At 40.3% G+C, this 17,134-nt stretch overlaps 1 protein-coding gene across 1 annotated transcript in view; it reads right to left on the reverse strand.

The window, feature by feature from the left end:
• Nucleotides 1–401: 401 nt before the first annotated feature.
• The window catches only part of LOC132912958 (hemicentin-1-like), a 63,702-nt gene continuing 46,969 nt past the window's right edge, over nt 402–17,134 (reverse strand). The window contains exons 2-9 of the mRNA XM_060970803.1: nt 13,801–14,145; nt 11,986–12,297; nt 10,443–10,594; nt 10,204–10,348; nt 9,150–9,443; nt 8,131–8,520; nt 6,451–6,768; nt 402–2,225 (exon numbers count right to left, since the gene is read on the reverse strand). Of these exons, the coding sequence (XP_060826786.1) occupies nt 1,684–2,225; nt 6,451–6,768; nt 8,131–8,520; nt 9,150–9,443; nt 10,204–10,348; nt 10,443–10,594; nt 11,986–12,297; nt 13,801–14,145 (2,498 nt within the window). The 3' untranslated portion in view covers nt 402–1,683. The remainder of the gene's footprint in view (nt 2,226–6,450; nt 6,769–8,130; nt 8,521–9,149; nt 9,444–10,203; nt 10,349–10,442; nt 10,595–11,985; nt 12,298–13,800; nt 14,146–17,134) is intronic.

Genomic DNA, 17,134 nt, shown 5'->3' on the forward strand with positions numbered 1-17,134 from the left:
TATTTGATATTTCCAGATTACGTACAAAGTTAATTATAGACAATTATATTAGAACCATCGATCAGTTTCTCTTAGTTTTCGAGCAATTACTTGTGCCATTACTGTTAGTTACGTTATATGTTGGTAACGTCTTTAATTGTTAGTTAATCGACAAGAGTCGAATTACAAGGAACGTGACAAAAATTATCGAGTGACATTTTCTATGAGAAAAGCTATTCGGTAAAACAGCGTAGCGAAATAAATCCAATTTTGTTGGAAGCCACGTACAATTAGCAATATTCCAGATTTCTACCGCGGTTTACCTACCAACAGAACCAACGAGAACCTGTTACTTACTTACGTTCCATCGTTGCTCCAACGTCACAGGATATATTCTTGAGAAACCAAATTCTCCTTGCAAGTTATTAAACAACGAAGTTTATTATTCATATATACAAACGTTTACATGCTCGTTAAAAGGTTCGACCAATTGATTGACCAAGCATAAACGCGTTTGCCAGTGAAACGCGTTCATTCTCACACGATACACCAAATATTCATACGAAACAACGTTCAACACGAAAGCACGGTACCGACGCGACGCGACGCGACGATGGATATCGGGAGTACGGGAAGCTTTCGACTGGGAGACGAACATTCAAGGAAGAAAAATTATTGTCTATGTACAAACGTCGTGACGAACGAGACACTGCATGATCGCCTGTTATTCTCTCCTTTTTACATTTATATTTACGATTAATTTAAATCTAGGTGAAAAATAAGAGTACGACCTTGACAGTTCAGGAGGGAATCTTAACGGTACTTATTGTCTATTTACAAACGTCGTTTACCATGCTTAACGTTTTTGGCATGAGTCAATCGTAGTTTCGCGATAGGATAGTAAACTGTGAGCCGCGTCCGTTCTTTCCTTCTTTCACGCGAATAAAACCTATTCAAAAGTATCCATCGAGTCTCAAGAATGTCGTTCTCTGAACGATTCCGTTCTACGGTCGTCTATAATTGGAATTTTATTTGCTTTTACGAAGAAAAATGTTGCGATCGGTTACCTGCATTTTCGTTGGAAAACCAGCAACTGCTGTTGGGTTTTTGCAGAGTAACTGTCGCTTCCAATTCGAATTTCAACGTTGAAACACACATTTGTAATCAAAGGAATTAAACTCACCTGCAACGAAGAAAAATGACGTCAATTTTGCGCGTACTCGTTGTACCGTTACAAAGAGGATCTTCAAGAACCTTTAACGCAATCGTCGACAGAGGATACGCGCAACGAAAGAGAACATAAGTCCGCGTTTATCACGCTTCAGACAATGTACTCCTTGATACGATCTAACTGAAGAATCTGAAGCATTTCATACGTTACGACCTAATATAACCAGTACATACCATACGTGTGTGTTAACAACATCCAAATCGTACAGTATTACGCAGAGTTAAGTTGATTCTCGAAATTTATTCCAACACGTCCACACTCTACCTTCTCCAAACGTATCTCATTCGTTTCGAAAGCTACTTGTACGATCAAACGATAGGATGCAAATAGAAATCTGCCAAGCGAGCATCAGACGTCAAAACTCATATGCTGGAGCAAAATTCATCGGTGAGTATCGGAAAACGAGTCGCGGCTCGTCAATTTGGTCAGCATCAGTCGTGACGCCACGATCGTCGACAAACCACCAGGACCGCCTATATACAGCTCTCTTGGACGCGCGAACTTCTCGTGTAAATATCGTGACTACGATGGACAGGAAGCGTGCTGGGTCGCAACGGGCTCAAGCTCTTCTCCACCTTTTTCACGTAGCCGTTGGGATAGATCCACGAGTCCTTTGTATGCAATACCGACGAGGGCGTCGGATAATCCAGCTCCTCCAAACGACCGAAATCTTTCGTTCTGTCCGACTTCGAAGTCTCGTAATTCGGTTCGAAGATATCGGGCCTCTTATCCATCTTGCTTGGAATCACGTCAGGATCGTCATCGGCCATATCGTTGATCGTTTCTCCTTTGACCTCGTCGCTGGTCTCCTTATTCAACGGCGCTATAACCACTCTGTCGTCTTTGTTCCCGTAACGCACCACTTCGGTGTGAGTTTTCATCGATTGCATCGGATGGTTGCGGCGATACAGTGTCAGAGTTATGCCGACGATCAGAATGCACACGGCTGTTATCCCACCGGCGAAACACGCCACCAGAAGACTGTAGTCCATGCTGCCGTCGGAGGTTCCGCGATCTGCGGACAAAAGGAAACGTGACTCGCGTAAAAGGCAATCGTTAGGTAGACGATCGAACGTACGAGGCTTGGTCGAAAGCGAATCGGACGATGCGCTCGTTATCAATGCTGCTAACGAGGCTGTTAAAAGCATCGACGACTGTTAACGCGCATCGCGTACAATCGGCCGGCTTTTCCCAACCAACGCTCTTCTTTCGGCGGATCGAGCACGGCGTATCGTCGTGGATTTTAAATTTACAGATCGATCACTCGGTAATTGAATTTCGTTATTGAATGGCAGCCAGCTTCGACGTTTCATCTCAACGCTACGCTCGCGCAATTAGAAATGTAATTTAAGACTCGTTCGACCAGCTCCTATGGATTTTATGATAGAACCTCGACGATTTAATCAGCTGCTCTTCCCGAGAGTTTGTCGATCGAAATTCAAGTCGAAGGTTTGGCTCTTTTTATCTGCAAGTACATACTTGCCTGGCTTCTTCTTAATCACGGTAGCTTGAACGCGAAGACGAATAGAACTAAAATTGTTAAAATTCACTCTCTAAGCTAGATGGTGAACGTTTCTTAAACTATCCTTTCTGATATTTCTACCATCCGTTTTTGTTGTAACGAGTATGAATATAAATATACAGCTTGAAATATAGAGAGATATATTTTTTCATAAGAAATAAAAAATAACAAAATTGCAGTTGCGGTCGATTCTATCGTCGGGTAAGATCCTGTAAGATCCTGTAGGATGAGATGTGAAAGGTCCAAGGATCATTATGTAAACAGTTGGAAAATTCGATTAGGACTGTTTTTCTTATGAGCTCTCAATTGTCTGCCCGACAAGAATAACGAATTGTATGTATCTGATCTTCCTTAAACGCTACACTTATGTTTTCAGTATACTTACTTTCGTAATACTTTATCAAATTTAAGAACGTACAAATATTCTGATCATTTATGGTAACCAACGATATCGTTCCGATGTCTTTGCAATAATTCATACGAATACGAATAAACATCATTTGTAGCAAAATCTCGTTTAACGCGGTTGATAATTGCGGACGGGGCGAAATTTCATACAGAAATACATTTCATAAATATTAATCTAATATTACGTTCGACCAGTTATAAGCTCGAAAACACTGATGCCTCGCAATCAGAATATAGAAATTTAATTTGTAAAGTCGCCGTTTATATTTAATGGCAAGATATTTCAATACAAAACGCAGCCTCGCCGATTATCAAAATGAAAAGAATGGCATCCTCGGAATTCTTCTCGGAACAAGAGAACGAACGGAGGATTATTTTCGTTGAAACGAACATTCGAAGTCTTTCTTGGAAAAGCGCCTTAAGACATTTCCGGCAAACTTGGATGGCTAGTGGATCACGAGAGAAACGCAAAGAACTTCCGGTAGCAAAGATCGAGCAGGAAATAGGAAAGCGGGCCCACTGACGACGATGGCCGAGCTTTTTGACATTCCGAAAACGCTTCGGTTCGTTAGCCAACGAACGTTTCGAATGTGCACGTTCCTCCGTATGCACCTGTACGGATGTGTACATATTTATTCCGAAACAAACATATACCAAGATAATTTGATTTGTGTACGGCTAACGTTTACAGGCAATTTGCAATCAGAGCAAATACATCCTAATGCACCGGCTTAACTTTCAACGAAATTAGCGAAGAAAGGGAATGGCAATAGGAGAGATCGTCGTTACGTAAATACTTAGCCGAGATGGAACTGTTCCAGAAGGAATAACTTTGAAGTATCAGATTGAACAGAAAGAGTTTGTTTTCGTTTTATTTCGTACCATTTTATACGTATATTATTCTTGTACTTGCTGAATTTGTTAATCGATCGCATACACATTTTCACGAGTGTATATCGAGGATGTTAAGTAAATCTTGAAATCTCGTTAACGCTGTAATGAAACGCGAAAATCTAAAAACGGGTATAGATGTTACAATGAAATACAATACGTGTAAAATAAGATAATGCCGCTTATTAGTTCGCGTTTACAAAAAATCATTATTAATCACGTTGACAAATTTTAATCCTGATACTCGTATTACTTATATTTCATATTACGCGGAATAACGAACATTAACGCAATGCATGATGAACTCTGAATAAAATTATTGCAAACAAAATATGTATGTACGTACTCCGGTAGAATCTTCGACTATGTAAATAATAATTAGGAAAATATTAAGAAATATCATCCGAATTTGTTTGCACGTATATCATTCTGTAACGGTATCATAGAATTATTCTTCTGCTGGATTATATCGAATAGATCTAAATCTCCTTAATATCTTGTATTATCTCGGTCCTTTCGTAGATCTTGAAACGAGGTACGCAAAAGGTCGAGGTACGTCAACTTTTTCAGTTTCATTGTTCAAAGTACAATCTCAACATGATACGTATTAAAAGTTCATTTCACAAAAGTTACCTCCCCGCATAATGTAAATTGTTTTTAACAGCACTTGCCCGTTTTCTAATATCCCTAATACCATATGTCGTATTACAATATTTCTATTATCCTCAAACACCTTCACTATTTCACACCCAGTTACTGTGGTTAGCATAACGCGTTTTCGTCCGGGATATTAGAATGCTATGCAAATGCTTCTACTGTTAAACGTAAACCAGATTGTACACATACGTACATACATATACACATAGGGTGTCTAGACGATAGAACGTTCGAATAACGTGAATTCGGATGAGAGAAATAGGATCGGAACATAATAATATAGATGAACATTTTTTTAATCGAATGGAAAATGGATCCTACGTTTCTGTTCGTAAGTAGGTACATGGATGTTTTGGTCGACGTATTAATTAACGATACACCAAACAGTGTATTCTCACCGCGGATTGACCAAGGTATCCATAGGGTGAATGAAAAAATGTAACGAACAAACGAAAGTAACGCTGTACCTCGTCGAATAAACCAGACGAACCAGAGCAATACAGAACGAATTCATTTCGTTCAGAGCAAGCATTCGCATTTATAAAAGCACCAACCTGCGGTTCTTAACGGGACGCATTAGGAGGAAATGACATGGACTCGGCGAAACTGGTTGAAACGGATCCGAAGAGGTTCGCAAAGGTTGACGACAGGGTTGGAGGTTCGAAGCGGTCCAGACCAGCTTCGCATTATCAGTAGAACGTATACAGGCCGAGATCCGAGATGAGCTCGTGTTGCGAACGTGCCTGTCCACGTACACACCATTATACGTGCATGTACAGGGACGAATACCTATCCAAGAAGAGCGGGCAACGTTTGCGCACACAAGCCGAGATGGTCCACGGACCGAGATGAATAAACCATGAGGATGGAAATTAAAGGCGATAAATGCGCCTCGAATGAGACAGCAGCGAGGAAAGGGACTCGCTCTTTATGGGATTTTAATTCAACCTCCGCGGGGAAGGAGGATACGAAGAAACGTGTCGTACGGAGAGGAAAAGGCGACTCCGGCCAAAGAGAGCTTGAAACGATCGCGGATACGCGTATAATTGCGCTCGTGAAACGCACGGACCAAGCTCGCGATACGATGCTACGGCCCGTTCAACTCGTGATACAATTCCGGCTAATTGAGAGACGTGACAAATGTCACGAACGCGTACCCTCTTGCCAAAGGACCTCGTTCGTGTTCGTCGTTTCTGTACCCCAGGCTGAATATGATCCTGACGTTCGCCCTTCGATTTTCCAGTAGTTTTCACGAGCTAAGATGAAAACGAATTCGTTCAGTTTACTAAGTTACGTATAATTGCTCGAGTAACTGGATATTGCTGCGGCTAACACGATATTATCGATCGTGTCCGTTTGCGTTTGGAGATACGCGTTAATTTTGTTCCATGATATCGTCATTTATAATATCATCGAATCGATGAAGAGAGCGTGTGTTTGCGAATTTTTCATTTTACTCGTATTCGGCGAATAGGTCAAGCTACATGATATTCGTAAATTAGAAGATTAATGTACTTACATGCTAGAAACGGAGTTGAAAATGATTCTAATATTATAGATAATATAATAGCGTGTTGTACATTTTCTATTTATTTGATTGCGAACCTGCCTTTTGTATCATACGTGTTTCATAGTGTAAAATACCAAATAAAGTACCAAATTCACATTTTCCAGTAAACGTGTAACCAGCGAGGGTCTGAACACTTATACATCCTGCACACTTTTGACGTCAATAAGAAAGGAAAACGTTCGTAGAACTTACCGGTGGTGTACATAGCGACTGCTTTGAGCGTGACTGGTTCAAGGACTACAGGGTCGCTTCGACCCTTTGCGTTGACAGCGTAAAGATGAAGCCTATATTTACGACCGGTCTCTAAACCAGGAACCTCAAAAACCGGACCGGACGAGCTGGATCTCTCTGTGTGGTTTAGGTAAAAGGTATTGAAGTGATAAACGTTCTCCTCGCTATACACCTCCAGCTCGTAATTAGTTATGGGCAAACCGCCGTCAAATCCCTCCGAGCATCTGACGATCAACCAGTCCGCATCCCTCGATTCGGTGGCTTTGAAATCCTCCTGACCTATTTCATAGAAAAATGTGGTGAATGGTTTCGAGAAGGATGTCCGTGCTGTTATATGTGAGAGAAAAAGAGAATTCAGAAAATCGAGGGTAGACAGTACTTGCCACATAAAAGAGAAAGCTCTTAACGAATACGAGTCGAAAAATTAATACTTTTAAAGATATAAATAATTTGTCGTCTAAACCGAGTGGCTTGCTCGCTTTGGAAATTATCATGCTGCGTAAAAGCAACGAATAATATCTAAATTTGAAATAATCTCTTTGTACTTTGTTGTATTTAATTATTTACCTACTTAAATATTCAAGTACCTATTTAATTGTATATTTAGATTAGAAAATTATTTAACTTCTTTGGAACGAATAAAGTTACAAATGATTAGAAAATTTCCATAATCAAGATAGAAAAATTACTATTATTCATGTGTTTGTTTATGCGGTTTTTGACTGTGTACTTGTACAACAGTATTATTATGTAATTATTATTATTTATCATACCGACGTTATCTTGTAACGAAGAACGTGGATGAAACAAATCTTTTTGCAAAAAAAAAGGATTGCATGCAAAAACGCTGTGACTCACAGTTTCATTTCGCCTGATATGTCTACGTTATAACGCTACACATGTATGTATACCTCTTTTCATAGGTATGAGGCTACTTCCTGATCTTACATAATGCGTGATAATTAGCTCAAGGTACTAAGGAAACGATAAATCGGGCAAAATTTTGTATTCACGCAAGATAAAGCTTTAGAGCGCTGTAAAAATGTGTAAAAGCTATTTACAAGAATTACGACAAGAATTATTCGTTAAACAATCTCCTGACCTAAATAGCATAAAATAACGCAGGGTTTAATTAGGTAGTCTACCTAAAATCTGAATCTGAGTTGCGATACGACTGTAACAACAAGCGCAATAGAAACCTTAATAATAAACTGCTTCAACGACTTAAGAGCTATAATCTACATCGAAGAGAAAAGTACTTGGTTGCGAAGTAACGAGCTGACAGGACTGAACGTAAAACGAGGAAAAGTAGCCTAACAACGTTTAACGCGTCTCCTCGGCGAAGCAAGGCCAAACAGCGTCAAACTTCCCCATCTCCAGTGTCGCCTTCCTGTAACGAAAAACCGAGCAGCCCTTCGAAACGTACGGCAATCGATCCCCAAAGGGGTTGCCTAATTTTACGATCGTTTTCACGCACGACCGAACATCTTGTCTCTCGTCGAGGGAACGCCGGAAAACAAGCTGTTGAACATAGTATACGAAGCTATCGAGTGCGAGCTAGTATCCTCCTATATGACGGGCGTACGTAATAGCATAGTTAGCGGCGTTTAGGTCGAAACGAGGGGTTCCAGTGTCGCTTACCCATTCGATACGCGTACGGACCGGTCGACTGGAGGGCCGTGCAATTCTGAAGGGGATATGGTTTGCCGGCGACGATGATCTGAAAAAGACAGGGCGTCTTTTGCACCCCTATCCGGTTTTTCGCCCAGCAGGCAACCGTGCCATAGTCCATGTCGTTTGCCGGAGTATAATTCAACCTGGATCCATGCCAGTGGCTAGTGATGAGGCTGAGCGGCTTCACTTGCGTGAATCTGTTGGCCGGCACGTTCATCAGCTCGCCGGAATTGTTGAAGGTCCAGTGGAAAGTGATGGGCGGTGGTTTCGACTGTACGCCACATACCAGCGAGATCGTCTCGTGCTTCAAGGCGCCGACAACTTGGGTAGACGAGCCGTCCTTGCAGACAGGCGCGTCTGAAAATCAGATCGGACAAACCTCCAATGTATCGTGTCAACGCGAATTCGAAACCCTAACCGAATTACGAGCTCTCGTCCTAAAGCCCATCTACCGTGGCGAACATAGAAATAAGTGAGAAATTAAAAATCTTGTAGCAAAATTTTAATTTCATTTACCGCGTGATTATCATTCGAAATAGAAACGTGGGAATTATTCTGTAGTTACGGTGCTTTTAAGTACGAAAAGTGTACGATTTTTAAATTTTTTAAAAAATTGGGATGAAATATTCGTATTACAATGATCCGGATAGCTTAATTGGTAAAAGAACACCCTCCCGGCAAAACGTAATAAATAAAAAAAGTAGAAAAATTGAAATATCATCTAATTACGAAAATATAACAATGCTGGAAATAAAATTCAAATATATCATTCCTTTTTTTTTACTTACTTTTTTATACTTATATTTTATGATAAAACTGTTTTCATTTCGTTATATTATTGCTCGATTAAAAAATAAATGCGATACGTATATTGAATTCATCCGAGCATTTTACCCATCTTTTCTACTGATTTTTCACTGAATACCTGATTTTCACGTATTTAGAGGGTTAATCGATTAGAAAAAAAAATGTAAAAATTTACTCACACATTATGTCCAACGTTACCGGTCTGCTGGTGGATTTCCCCTCGACATTGACTGCCATGCAAGAATATTCGCCGGCGGAATTTCTAGTCACGCTTCGCAAAACCAAAGATTGTCCGCTGGGAAGAAAAATTCTAGCAGTCGAGTTCTGATGCAGCTCCTTGCCGTCTTTGTACCATGCCAACTTGTACGCTTTGGGATTCGCCTGAACGTCGCATTCGAAGTAGACGTCATCGCCCTCGTTTATGTCGTTTGCCTTCAAACTCAAACCCAGCTTGATCGTCACTATTGGTGCATCTGGGAATTTTATGCGCGATAAATCAATGTAAGAGTACCATTATGGACAATTCCTACTAGTATACTAGACACACCTACTAGTATCGATAAATCTTTCTTCCTATCTCTCTCGTATTTCATATTTCTTGTTGTAAAATACACCAATTGGAACAAATGACATGGGATAAGGTTTCAATTTATATCAGAGTTGAAAACGTAAATCGTAAGTGAGATAGAAAGGTTCGTCGACTGATTCGTTGATACCATTATAGTTCCAAAGTAAAACACTATCGTTTATAACTTGAAAAACGAGCTTCGAATGATATTTTTGTACGTAAACTTTTTATTGCTTATAACAATATTTTGAGTTTGCCACTTCGGATCACCGCCATTGTAATCCTTGAGTCGTGAGCTTTCGGTCAAGGTGTTACACGTTTCCCTACTCGCTGTTCTAATAACTAAAGTCGTGCCCAGAAGTGAATACATACTCGTGGAAATAAAGAAACGGCTTATGAAAGAAAAATACTGTAAATTAGTGGCATATTAAAAATAAATTTGCTAAGAAAGTAATATCATTTTGGGGAGTGTTGGAACATCGTTGAAAGTTGAAACGAAACAGTGTAACATACATAGAAGGGTGATACTAATTAAAATTTAGCAACGCAAAACATACCTAAATATTTAGTAAAAAAAGAAATACTAGTTTAAAAAATGTTCGTTGGCGTTATCCCTCGTAACGCCGTCATCGTGTCAAAGTTTAAGGAAAATTCGCTTTACTCACAGTGAACCAGCAGTCGCCACTTATCTTCCAGGGCGCTGTTAGGTACAACCGGATTCTCCGCCCGGCAGATCAGATATTTTCCATCGTCCTCCATGGTGGGTACATAACTCAACACACTTCTCGTGATGTTCGGACTATCTGCAAACTACGAAGAACTCAGAATCTAAGCTCACGTGTACCTGTCTTACAAAGGTAGAAACGAATCGCGGCTAGTACAAGTTCAAAAGTGTTCTACTCACATTTCTGGCCATATGTTTGACCTGATGGTTTCCCTTCCACCAGGTGATCACAGCCTCTGGCCTGGAACCCGAACTGGCGCATTCAACTTCGTACGTTTTTAACGCCGACAAGTGCGTTTCTTTGTTCGTAATATTCACTACTAACGGTTTCACTGCAATCCAACACGATTCACATAGAGGGATATTTCGACGGAAAAATATGCTTTTTAGTAAATTGCAATGAAATTTGGAACTTCGTTTGTCGAGCGATACCTATGTTATTTTAAAGCAGTTACGAATACAATATAATTTACTATATCGAGATTTTCTCTTGAAAATTTCATCGCCAAAAAGGAGGAACGTTTCAAATTATCGTGGATAGTATTTGCGGATAATTACGTTATCGTCTCTGTTTTTGGTGCAATGCCCAAATAAATTTTATGTCCGATGAGATTAAAAAGCGACAATATGGAAATACAATTGACGAACGTCTTTCTATTTGTCGTTTCTTTATCTTGTATTATAACGTGTATTATATTAAGAACATTGCAAGAAGAAGAAGACATCGAGAGGCGTTCAATCTCCGCTAAATGCCAGATCTTCTTCACACACGTCGGTTGTCCTAATCTTTACAGCAGTCTATATATATGTATATATTATTAGAAATAAAAAGTAATGTTTATTCATTACGCTTTTATCTTCCATTCTTATCGTCCTTAATCTCACGCTACATAGAATTCATTTCAACTTTCTTCTCCAAACTTTAATCCCACGATGGAATCTCATTTTCTTCGAGTCATATTTTCCTCCCCATAAAATAACCAATTCGTTACCTTCGTTATAAATTTGAGTGCACTCGTTGTCGTATCACATCGACGCGTACCATTCGAATTCTTCTTATAACGCGGTATACAATAATGCATATTGCATTACTTGCTCCTATCTAGTCCGGAATTAGCCAGGTCCAAGTCTACTCGATAAATTTTCAAACTGCATTTTCTCGAAAACGAAATATCACACGAAAAAACTGTATTCTCTCTATTTTTCTTTGTTTTCTCAGTTTTATTGTTTCTCAACGTATAATCACCTCATCGCCGATTGTGCCGCGACTGCTGGAACATATTCTCGCGTTTGCTCCAAATTTAATCGACGTAATCACGATAGTCGGCTCTCGTTACGGTGCTGCTAATAAAATTTCGACGTTTTTAATATAGCACGTATATCGAAAGAAAGGATGGCTGCGAGTCTTTCGACTCCACGTTTTACCACGAACCACGTTTTACCGCGTTTTATTCCATTATTCGCTATTTGAAATGTACGTAGCTTGTTTGAATCGTATACGGCACTCTGTGTAACAAGTCAAAGTGACGCGCAACTCCGATGAGCAAGAGCAGTCATCGACTAATCCCGTATTTCGACATGCAGTATTTGGATTATCGCAAAGTTTACGGAAACACCGCGGTTTATTAATAAGCTCGAAACTTTGACAAATTAGGACGTAGCTCTTTACGGAAGCTAAACATTCGGTAAGACAGTTAACAAGTTGAAATAGTTTCTTACTTACAATTAATATCCAAAATAATCTCGGAAGTTAGAGGAGCAACGAGATGCGTGTTGCTTGCCCGACAAATTAGCCTAGCTCTGAGGAACTTCCTGGTGACGTTCGTGATGTCGAGATGATTTATCGTAGTGTCCCCGTGTTCTAACGTGTACGTGTCGTCCGTTTCCTCTTCGAAATGCCACGTGACCTTCGGCGGCGGTGAACCTCCGATTACCTCGCACGACAACGACAACTCGCTACCCTCGTTAAAGGGCTGCAATACCTTGGCCAAATTTTTACCAGGCCCGGTGTAAATCACAGGCTTGTTCGGCGGCACTGTCGTAAGGACGAATTTATGTAAGTCATATAACGCGAATATCTTTCTTCTTTAAATCTTTCCAACGATTTCCCCGACACACGTTATTTGCTTACGGAGAAATTTTATTTAATTGCTTCGATCACGCAACTCGCGCCACACCACGGAGAAACCTTTGACAATTTTACTAAACAATTGTACGAACATCTACAATTTGTACAACGAACTGATCTATAATATCGTACGTGTATCTGTGTTACAAAGTAACTGTGCTATTAAGCAGATTTAAATAGATCAACGTTACATTAACCTTAGAGCAATTAGAGAGAAGAGACGAAAATTTCTAGGTATCTTAATCTCACAGCGAACGTTCCGTTGCTTTGTTTATTACATTTTGTCGTTAGATGCCATCTCTTGTTCAGGAAACAGAAACTGTGAAATCTACCATATTTGGTATTAACAAGATGAATGTAATTAAACGCCATAAATGATCCTGCCGCCACGAAACAGCGCTAAATTACGGGAAAATGGCTTTCGCTTAAGTACACGCTGTATACGCGTATGATAAAACTGCTGGAGATGACACTCCGTAAAACGAAGACGCATGATACTTAAAAAAAAGGATACAAACGAACAATTTTTTATCCGTATAACAACGACGCTACGAAACTGCCATAATATGTAATATTTGTCGAGCTCTCGTACCGTGTCCAATTAATTAAGTGAAAATCGCGTTACCATCGCGTCGGTGTCTAAGAGTAACAAGATATTCGTAACATAATAAGTTTCAACAACACGATTATGTTTATTTTTGCAATCGAATAAAGACGATACGTTGTGTGTACTATCCTGAATGTTTGCGACTGTATATTTGTTATAGAAAATGTTATATAAAAATAAGCTTTCCATTTATCTTGTAGCGACGATGACTTGGATCGTACCGTTTACAAAGCAACAGATATGAAAATGACGTTTCTCTGATAAAAACTTCCTTTCGTTAAAATAACTCGCTTTAATCGGTAGCTCGCTCTAATGTACAATTCTGAATAGATAGAAAGCGAAAACCGATTACGTATACACGAAGGCTTAACGACACATTCTCATCTATGAAACACGCTAAGAAAATTTTGATCAATCGTCTCTCTAGCTTCTATACTTGCGATTGGACCAACATTTTCACGTGGCGGTGACTAGCTATCGGCAATCATCGCTGTCGCAACGAAGAAAGTCGGATCTGTTCGGCTAATAAAATTCTCTGCCATTTCTCTTTTAATCTGCAGAATTTTCAATTCCAGGCGTTAAAACTAAATCTCATGAAATAACCGAAAACGAGCAAAAGGCGAGCTGGAAAACTAAAAAGTACGAAATTAAAAGCGACAACGTCGAGATAGCATCGAGTTTCGAAATGAAAGCAATTAATCGCGATTGATCATCAAGTGGAAACAGTAACAGAGAGGCAGAGAGAGAGAGAGAGAGAGAGAGAGGTGAAACACACTGTAAAAAGAGAGATAGAACGCACTCACCTATCACCGTGAGGTTAACCTTCTGATTTCTCGTCGGGCTATTTTTGTAATCCACCCTGCACCTGTACACGCCCGCGTCGGTTGCCTCCAAGGGATCGATCTCCAATTTCGCGGGATCCACGTTCGTCCTCATGGTCGCCCTTTCGTCGAATACGTATGAATCTGACCAAAGCTTCGCCTGAGCTATCGATTTGCCGCGAGCATCTAGACTGTATATCGGCTCGCCGTCCCTCTCGTCTTTGTACCAAAAAACCATGCTCACCACCTCGCTTCTACTCGCTGGATCAATGTCGCAAGGTATTTGAGCTTTGAAGCCAGCCACCGCCGACACATTCAGCATCGGTACTGAAAATTACCACATATATTATTCAAGCTTCACGTTCAACTATATTATACTCCGAGGCACGTTTTATTTCCATCAAGAAATCAAATAACCTTAATTAAGTGCCGTGTTTAATCGCATTCTCGCATCACGCTACATTTCTAACTTCCCGTTGCTTATACGCCGTCACCTACCGCATGCCTGCGTTACCTATCCTCGTTAGTTACTAGGTCAGACCTTATGGGCTATCAATTCATAACTTTCAAATATAGTAAAACAGAGACCAGCCATCGTAGCCACGCCATTCCCAAATATATATCGCAATAAAAAAGTGTCGTACTTCACTTAAGAGGAACCATATATATATATATATATGTGGGGTTGTTATTAGAGGCGTACAATGAATCTTTATGTGAGTTGGCCATCGTTGTTGTATATTATAAGTGATATTTATTGATACGAATGTGAGTATTACAATGATGAGTTTAGTAATGAGTTTAGGTTCGATAACGAATCCACGATCAACGGGATGACGAGTGTGATTTGATACAAGATCCTGGTGACATTCAACGTACTTGTTTACTAGACTAGTCGAACTTATCGGACTGCACCTCGGTTTAAGTGGAATTGCCCTTATATACTCCTCTCCATATGCCTCTCTATATCCCTCGAGTCGATCTTTGTTTTTTAAGGAGAGCTATTTAATTACTCTGTTAGGTACACGTCCCTCCCGTGACCGTGGCTGCGTTCAGCGACCCGTTATGAAACTTCGAGCCCAAGCCCACTGTCATAAATCTCGGGCATTAAATCATACACAACTATTTCTCAGTTTTATTATTTAAGTACGGTTATAATAAAAAGTCTGGACAAAAGTATCGGGGACCTTCCGAAACATTCCAAAAGAAAGGCTCCGATGTCCTTTCATCTCCGATATATATATTCAGTAAATAATCATCCATCTAACACGTGACACTCTTTCGTAATCCCAATACCCTCGTATTGTATGATTATTGATGATACTGAGAAAGATTTACACCTGATCCTAAGAAGTATTATTGCTGAACACTCGGTTGCGCATAAAAAACGAGCGTAACGTGGGGGCGTGGAAGCGCCTCTGAATATCTAATTCCGAATATCTAATGGGTTTCTTACTAGGACCAACGTCTTGACGTTTCCCAGTTATGGGCACACGTTTGATGCTGTTACGGTTCTACCTGACTCGCTTTTACTCTTGCCACGGTACAGCGTCGGATTTGAACCACCCTCTTTGTTTAATGTTCTTTGATTCTTTCGTTCTGTGCTTCAGATGTTTTAAGCTGAGAACCGAGGGATTTCAAGAGGTTTCTTTCTTCGTGTTGTTCTTACTTGGCACAAAAGATGGTTTAGTTTTTGTCATTTATCGCTTGTAACGTTGGGACGAGAGTAGAAGACGAAGGCAAGCGATTCCGATTTCTCGTGACATGTAACACGGGTGATAATTGAATCTTCCTTTTGAAAATATCAAAATATCAAAAAAGATTTTGATACTTTCGTACTTTATATACGTTTATTCGTCCATATTCTAATCACGGAACACACCAGTTGCCCTAAGCGTTCTGCTTCGTCTTCAAAGAAATACCCGCAGTTCAAATCTATCTTCTCGCAGCATCTGGTTGTGTAACGCGGCCTCCCGCCGCTACATACATTTTCTTCCTAATTCAACTTGTACGTAGTAAACGGCGCCGTATCTGGAGATTCAGGCTACTACAACGAGGATCCTGAATCCCGTATATTTTCTTACCGCAACCACGAATTTCCAGTTTTAGTCAGTCACTGACCGAGAGCCGAGTTACTGCAAATTGGCCGGAGCTCGGGACCGAGGCGCAGGTCGGGGCAACAAAAGTTCGTACAAGCACACGTACGATCAGCGGCGGCCGTAAGCGGGTGTACAAGCCGAGACGGGACCAATTAATCGGTCTACTTACCGATTTATGTCCCTGGTCCTGGGAGCTGCCGCGACGTCGCGATTTTATTGGCTTTCATAGCCACCTCATCAATCGTCCCGCCACCTGACCACCACCCGCCTCTTGACCGTCCGCGCACCAACCTCGTTATCCTTTCCCTCGTCGTCCTTACATACAACGTCTACTCGGGAAATTGGCCTTCCTCGCTGGCCCCGGAGATTAATCACGCGCGACCCTATCGATTTACTGCATGAATGTCCATCGTTTTTTCGTCCTCGTTGCTCCTGACTCGCGGAATCGAACGAAACGTTCGACGAGCAAGAAACAGCCAAGGAAATGGAAGATGTCGAGTACTATAGGTACGAGCGAACTCTTTCCGTGAGAATGGCACAGTTTCTTGGGTTTGTTTGTAGCCTCGCGATATAAAGGAACTGACAGCGTTCGATTGCTTTAAACTCTTGGAACGTTAGAAACTAAGCTTAAGATTCGTAGAGAAAATCGTAAGATTATTTCCGTACTTTGATTACTTGTATCAGCTAATAAACTAACATTCCCTGAATATCTCCGATTCTGTCTTTAGTGTTGTTAGCATTTAACCCTTTTAAGCGCGAACATGGCAAATAGCGTGGCTCGTCCGTGTGACGATGTCGTCGTGTCATGATGTTTTAGAAACGTGACAAGTTCTCGGTTCGTGGAACAATTAAGAAACAGGAAATGACTTGTAATTATAGATATACCTAAATCACATTTACACGTTTATGTATGATAAACTAAGGAAAACATGTTAATGTGACTAAACAAGCAAATATGCTCCAAATTATGTCGTGTTTGGTTTTGTTTTAATAATAGTAGAAGCTTCTTCTTAAACAAAGCAAGCTTCGTCTTCTTCAAGTTATAGCTGTTAATAGAAATTCACGATAAAACAGAATTCAACGAATGTGACTTCGTTAATAAATACGGGAAACTCGAAAAGAAAAACGTACGAAGGAGATCAGACGTATTTTACGTTTGATGTATTAATTGATCAGAGAAAGAGTTTTAAAAGCGTAGAGAAATCTGAAATTTGATT

Source organism: Bombus pascuorum, chromosome 12 (genome assembly GCF_905332965.1).
Source record: "Bombus pascuorum chromosome 12, iyBomPasc1.1, whole genome shotgun sequence".
Taxonomy (NCBI): Eukaryota; Metazoa; Arthropoda; class Insecta; order Hymenoptera; family Apidae; genus Bombus; species Bombus pascuorum.